Genomic DNA, 7283 nt, shown 5'->3' with positions numbered 1-7283 from the left:
CCCGTTAGATTCACATCAGACTGCCAATTAACTGTGCACATAAATAGGGAGTTAATTACTCTTCGGTAAAACGGCCAATTAAACGCTAACCGAGCTTAATTTTAAATGGAAAATTGTTACCAGTCAATAAAAACCAAGCGGCGTCCTGTCATCAGCGTTTTAAGTCAAAATAGTTTTTGTGTTTTTTGTGGAGGTTGGTCACATATTCCACTTTATGTAAATATATTTACATGGCTGTAGGATAACTGTTGTTTAATGAGCCGAAATCATGATGACACAAGACTGGGTCAGTACAATGTGAAAAGCGCCATAATCTATGCAAGTCGAACAATATTTTACTTCCGGATATCCACAGTTCAGTGTGGGGAAACTGTAATTTACAAATCCCGTCTTATAGTCCACCTGAAAACGACTGGGCGTGACCACACAGTCTTAATGGGGTTAGGTTAATTAAAAGGTTAATTGTAAGAAACAGCAGCTTTGTGATGTATGGCTGGCGAACAATAGTGTCCTCTAGAGGTGAGTGTAACCATGATATACAGTTTTCTTTCCCCCACCCCTCTTCTTGCGCACTCTTATTGTGTGTGCTGTGAGTACGGGGCAGTACATAAAACAGCTTCAAGACTGATGGTTGTTCTGTGGTTCATGTAATAAAGCAGCAGTCCAACAGCAATAACATATGATGCTGCATGCGGCGAGATCCTGCTGTAGCGTGTGGAGCCACATCTCTGCGAATGCACTTTCTGCTCGCTCTCTTGGGCCTGGTTCCCAAGCCTGCGTACATCTAGAAAGATTTAGGCCAACTCGACTGGCTACAAGGTGTTGGTGTAAGATTAGGCGAAGATCAGTTATTCCATCGCTGCAGAACAATAAGGCCAGCAGATTATTTTGGCGACCGCGTCAACTTGAGCGTTTTCTGCGTCACTCTTATTCTGCGCGCTGCTATCACGTTTCCCTGTTTTGGGTCCCCCATGACAACTGGCTACAGGCCCGCTAATTATCCCCCCTTCCTCCTACAGAAGCGCTCTCTCTCTCGCGCACACACACGCGCGCTACCAGCGCTATGAATAGGCAGCCCACCTCGCAGACCCCACCCCATCTGAGGTCTAAATTTGGAACACAATTGAAATAGCCTACAGAAATCCTGTCAGAAGATAACAAAGAATAATATTGACCCCTGCTTCATTAGGGCTATTTCATACAACTACAGTGAGTCTAGCATTGTGACGTTGTGACATAACTGTGCCTTATATGTGTCCCGGTGTACACTCATCTTAATTTCACATTCAAATACCGACAACCAGGCCATGCATAAACTCAGTGCTAGTAAGGAGACGTGTTTCCACTTAGGGGTGTGTGTACGTTTGTTTTAATGCCACAAAAATACACCGCACACTTGGCTACATATTGGCCTGCTGCAACCTTGGAGTGTACCTTCATTTTTTTTGGAGTAGTGCATGGTAGTAAATGAACTTTCCCCGATTGTAAATACTATTCCCGCATGCCAGAACAGTGAGGAAAACAACAGTGACAGCACCAGTCCATCGGAAACGTGCATCATTTACTTTAGAGATTTGTGGCAAATACATCGAAATCATATCACATAGACTCATGTCAGCTTAAAACAAGCATGACGTAAGGCCTGTGCAAACACCAAGGTGTCTGAACTGAGTTTAGGTGGGTTTATCCTCCACTACATCTCTGCTAATGTCCATGTGGGAAGCAACACAGAACACATACCACAAGACAAACATACTCACCAGAAAAATTGGGGCTTGAGAAAGCTCCCGAGGAGATTGGTCCGCGTCGATGTCGACGCCGATGACGTTGCGCACTGAAACACGTGGGCCAGGGTATCTAGAGCTCACATAAACAAAGCCACATTGGCCAGACTGGATAGTCGAAGCTCGTGTCGCTGTTGGTGCGCGGACTCACTTCCCTGCTTGGCATTGCTTGTACCTACGCTCGTGATTTGGAGCTTTTACTAAAATTGATGAATACCACCTACATGCTTATCGCATGGACAGAAAGTCACGATCCTGATGTGAAAGAGGTAAGATTCATTCATTCTTTTCTTGCAACATAATCTCCGAATTCGCTCGTCCTGTCCGGCTTCTCCGAGGCATTGAAATCTTTTTTTTAAAATCTAAGTCTTTTTTCTATCCTTAAATTGAAATTACACGCAATTAAGTTTGACTGAGACTATTCAGATGTGACTGTCATTTAATGCCACATTTCAGCTTTCTGCTTTTTAGACAAGTTTTTACTAGTGTCAAGTGCGCAAAGTTGGTCTGTTCACGTCGAACCAGCATCTTAACAAAAGAAAAGAAATACTTGTGGTTTGGTTTCTATAGCATGTTGTTCATATTCATTAGAACACTGAATAAAATGTTGTAGCATGCTCTGCACGTTTGGAAACGGGGTATGGTTTGCGCGCAAATAGACTTATGCTTAACCAATGTGTGATCTCTCCTTTTAGAGAGATTGTTTTATTGTATAATCTAGTAACTCCAAACCTTTGTGTTTTATTAGGGGAAGAACCAGAACAGAGTCGCATTCTTCTATCCCGACACCCACACAACAGCTCCTGACATTACCCATTTCAAGTGTCACCGGAAAACTGTCAGAAGACTTGAGGTAGGATGTGAAACATTTATGTGCTAAAGTTTTATTTTTACCTGAAATCCCACACTTGTTTAAATTAATGTAGTTTTTGCTGTGGACATTTCATATAATTTTACATTGCTATATAAAACTTTCCCCCTCAGTTTAAACATTTATGTGAAAAATTCTAATTTGTTTGCACCCGTCTGGTTTTCAGCCATGCCCTGCGTTCAGGCTCAGTATGGATCATCACCTCAAGGAGCCAGTCCAGCTTCCCAGAGCTACAGCTACCACACCGCAGGAGAATACAGCTGCGACTTCTTAACACCCGAATTTGTTAAGTTTAGCATGGACTTGACCAACACTGAGATCACAGCTACTACTTCTCTACCAAGTTTCAGTACATTCATGGACAACTATAACACCAGTTACGACGTTAAACCGCCCTGTCTCTATCAGATGCCCCACTCCGGAGAGCAGTCCTCTATCAAAGTGGAGGACATTCAGATGCACAGTTACCATCAGCAGAGCCACCTGCCACCCCAGTCTGAGGAAATGATGGCTCACTCTGGGCCTATGTATTTCAAACCCTCCTCGCCTCACGCCCCAAGTACGCCAAACTTCCAGGTTCAGCCTAATCACATGTGGGAGGACCCTGGCTCCCTCCACAGTTTCCACCAGAACTATGTTGCGGCCACGTCTCATATGATAGACCAGCGCAAGAATCCGGTGTCAAGGCTTTCGCTCTTCTCCTTCAAACAATCCCCGCCCGGTACTCCTGTTTCCAGCTGTCAGATGCGGTTCGACGGGCCGCTGCACGTGTCCATGAACCACGACAACCCGGGCGCACACCGCGGCCCGGACGGCCAGAGTTTTGCGGTGCCCAGCGCTATACGGAAACAGTCTGGCCTGGCCTTTCCTCACTCGCTGCAGCTCAGCCACGGGCACCAGCTGATGGACAGCCAAGTGCCATCGCCCCCGTCCCGAGGATCTCCGTCAAACGAAGGTCTGTGTGCGGTATGTGGGGACAACGCAGCCTGCCAACATTATGGAGTGAGAACCTGCGAGGGTTGCAAAGGATTTTTCAAGGTGGGCTGAAATGACAGCGACAATGAATGCGTGTTACTGTTTTTTACGTCCGCGAGACATTCTGTCATTATTATTCACAGCGCAGTGTGTTAAATGTTGCTCAGTTACTTAAAAACCAAATAAATCAAAGGCAACACAATAACACTAAACCCGACTTTAATAAAAGTGTGAGTGCGCACACAAAAAAGAACCACATGGCAGTCATACTTGTCCACACAGACGTGACATCGAATGAAAAGAAATAATAACCAACACCACTAATGCGTATTTGCTGAGCTTCTCTTATTATTATTGGTTCATACAGCACAGTTCAAAACATTAAATATGAATTATATTATATCGTTTTCATCCTTGCATTTCCCCTTCAAGTTGTGCGTCAGAATTGTGTAACCTTGGAAATGGGCCCGAAAGTTGACTGTGTGTTTTTTTTTCTCTCTCTCTCTCTTCAGCGCACCGTACAGAAAAATGCAAAATACGTGTGTTTAGCAAATAAAAACTGTCCTGTTGACAAACGCCGAAGAAACCGTTGCCAGTTCTGCCGTTTCCAGAAGTGCCTTGTCGTCGGAATGGTGAGAGAAGGTACGTTTGGGCTATGCATTCAATTATTTCTGTCCCGGTGGTTAATATTTTTCATCTGACACACTGGGAAACGTGCGTAATGCAGTACTGGGTTGTGAATTTATCCACTAATAGGTATTTACGCACACCAGCTGGAGTTTGTATATTGATGATTTATCTAAATCACATATCTTTATATATTTTGCAGTTGTCCGAACGGATAATCTAAAAGGTCGAAGAGGACGCCTACCATCCAAACCCAAAAGTCCCCAAGAGCCTTCCCCTCCCTCGCCGCCGGTCAGCCTCATAAGCGCACTTGTTAGGGCCCATGTGGACTCCAATCCCTCCATGTCCGCTTTGGACTACTCCAGAGTAAGTGACTCTAATAATCCCAGAAATAAAAAGTCACACACTCGCAGAACATTTGAAAAAAAAAAAAAGAGTTAAATATTATTCAGAGAAAGCAGATAAAACGAGACTGGCGACCCCTTTAATTTAGTCCTGCTTTAGGACTAAATTTATTACCCTGAAAGTTTTCTGTAATACATCGCTGAATTCCAAACTTTGCCAGCCTTTTAATGTGACACATTTTAAGTGAGCTGCACTGAGATGCAGAACTTAATAAAAAGGAGACATGAATTCAACGGTTAAAAAAAATCTTTCTCTCCTTCTTGGAAATGGGCATTTGCAATTTCACGGATTATATATTTTAAAGGACCTCATTAAGGCGCTGTTTAAATTAAATTCCAGTTCCAGGCTAACCCTGACTACCAAATGACTGGAGACAACACTCAGCATATCCAGCAGTTCTATGATCTCCTGACGGGCTCCATGGAGATCATCCGAGGCTGGGCGGAGAAGATCCCTGGCTTTTCTGATCTACCGAAGCAAGATCAAGATCTCCTCTTTGAATCCGCCTTCCTTGAACTTTTTGTCCTACGGCTGGCATACAGGTGAGACTGAGTAATTACTAAATAAAACAATTTAGGCTTTAGATAATCATCAGTCCCTCCTTCAAGCTTCATTGCTTTTGGCTTTATTAGCCGCCCAATAATTAGAAGGCTCTTGAATCCACATTTATTACCAAGCATAATTAATGACATTTTGTTAATAACTGCAGGTCCAACCCAGTGGAAGGAAAGCTTATTTTTTGTAATGGAGTGGTTTTACACAGACTACAGTGCGTCCGTGGATTTGGAGAGTGGGTAGACGCCATCGTGGAGTTTTCTTCCAACTTGCAGAGTATGAATATAGACATCTCAGCTTTTTCCTGCATCGCAGCACTGGCCATGGTAACAGGTGAGTAAAGGCGACGGTGCATTTATGAACACTGGATGGTTCACAACGCTTATGAAAAATGAGAGGGTTGACGTATCATAGATTATTTATCCGTGCCTGTTTTTTCTTTGTTAATTGTATTTTTCAGAGCGACACGGACTTAAGGAACCCAAGAGAGTCGAGGATCTCCAAAACAAGATCGTCAACTGCCTCAAAGATCAAGTGACATTCAATGGCGGCGGCTTGAATCGTCCCAACTACTTGTCAAAACTCTTAGGAAAGCTCCCAGAACTGCGCACACTCTGTACCCAAGGTCTGCAGCGTATCTTTTACCTAAAGCTAGAGGACCTAGTCCCTCCGCCAGCAATAATTGACAAACTTTTCCTCGACACCCTACCTTTCTGAGTCTGACTCAATGGCGAACCTCAAAGAACTTCCAAAAGACTATTTGTGTCAGACTTGACCGATTTTTAAAGTTGTTATTTCTGAATATTTGCAAGCTCCATATGCTAACAGAACAACCACATTATGAATATGAATTCGTGAAACAGTAACACGAGGGGAAAAAAGACAAAGTCTAATGGCTGTGCGGGCCTTGATTTCCCCCCCTTTTCTCTCTTTTCTTTGTGCCAAACAACTGAATTATCACTGGTTAATGCTCTCCGGTGGACAAACTGTCATCAAATTTAACTTGGTCTTGCAATCATTTACTGTTTGTTTAACCTTGGCTCTACTGATTCAGCATACTCAGATGTAATATATTCCATTTATATAGAAATATATAAACCCACGCACACACACTGTATATTATGATAGATTATGTGATGCCTCCAATGCATCGGTTTATAACATGTGTAAAGAGTTTGTTATAATGAAAATATTTAATTTTCTTTTCTCTTTTGACTCGTGCCTATGTGTTTCTGACAGGATCCCAAAAGCATCCAGAAAAGACAACGCATGATTTAGTTTCTTTTTTTCCTCCCTCCCCTTTTCCTTTTTCTTTTATAGGCACTTGCTGAGGTGATGTCTATATATAATATATACCGGACACTATGTAGTCTGCTAGATTTGATACTGATTCGTAGTTATGGCACTCCTTTTATGTATGACGCATATGTGGAAAAATATTTCATCTGTATAGAAAATGAGGGACCCATGGTGTTTGTAAAACTGTCAGACATTCCTTGTTTGTATGTGCTGTAAGTATTGTTGCTGTTGAATATAAACGTTTCTATATATTTATTATTTCTATTGCCAAGAGCTACACTAAGCATGGTGCAATTTAAACGATTTCAAACCATCCAAGTTTCATGCTGAGCACGTTGTCTATGTTTTATGTCTTATAAGCGTCTAGCTAGTTATAATTTAACACGTTTTGGAACTGAAAAATCCCATCTTATATGAAGAGGTCCATGAGTGTGTGATATAGGCCTACATCTTTGGCATCATGGTGTACTTACAACTTCTGTAACGCATTTGGTGCCGAATTCAAAAAACTTTAGAGAGAAAGAAATATTTAATGTTTACAAATAAAACTTTTAAATCGATCCTTTGCTAAACACTTTCTCTGAAAATTTTTCTTCAAATTCAGACTTTTCCAATCCCCAAGAGAGAGCGAGGCACACGAGAAACTTCTTCTTCTTCACTGAATTCTCAGTTTTGTGGAAGCTGTTGCGATCAGCGCTCAGGCTCGATTGCGCAAAAAACCCCAAACGTTTTTTATAAGGACACCACAATAATAATAATTTCTGTTA

At 42.4% G+C, this 7283-nt stretch overlaps 1 protein-coding gene across 1 annotated transcript; it reads left to right on the top strand.

Moving 5' to 3' along the window:
* Positions 1–1907: 1907 nt before the first annotated feature.
* On the top strand, positions 1908–7030 carry nr4a2a (nuclear receptor subfamily 4, group A, member 2a). Its single transcript, XM_005723384.1, has 8 exons — positions 1908–2053; positions 2533–2637; positions 2822–3693; positions 4143–4272; positions 4460–4623; positions 5002–5204; positions 5372–5550; positions 5678–7030. The coding sequence occupies exons 3-8, from the start codon at positions 2824–2826 to the stop codon at positions 5932–5934; spliced, it is 1803 nt and encodes a 600-aa protein (XP_005723441.1). The 5' UTR covers positions 1908–2053; positions 2533–2637; positions 2822–2823; the 3' UTR covers positions 5935–7030.
* The last annotated feature ends 253 nt before the right edge of the window (positions 7031–7283 follow it).

Source organism: Pundamilia nyererei, unplaced genomic scaffold (genome assembly GCF_000239375.1).
Source record: "Pundamilia nyererei isolate P.nyererei 1_Seehausen unplaced genomic scaffold, PunNye1.0 scaffold00009, whole genome shotgun sequence".
In the NCBI taxonomy this organism is placed as follows: domain Eukaryota; kingdom Metazoa; phylum Chordata; class Actinopteri; order Cichliformes; family Cichlidae; genus Pundamilia; species Pundamilia nyererei.
Note: the sequence above shows the minus strand (reverse complement) of the source record. Positions and strands in the feature narration are given on the sequence as shown.

Coding starts and splice junctions, on each gene's coding strand:
- nr4a2a (XM_005723384.1), top strand. CDS start 2,824: ATGCCCTGCGTTCAGGCTCAGTATGGATCATCACCTCAAGGAGCCAGT. Junction 3,694..4,142: donor GTTGCAAAGGATTTTTCAAG/GTGGGCTGAAAT, acceptor CTCTCTCTTCAG/CGCACCGTACAGAAAAATGC. Junction 5,551..5,677: donor AGCACTGGCCATGGTAACAG/GTGAGTAAAGGC, acceptor TGTATTTTTCAG/AGCGACACGGACTTAAGGAA.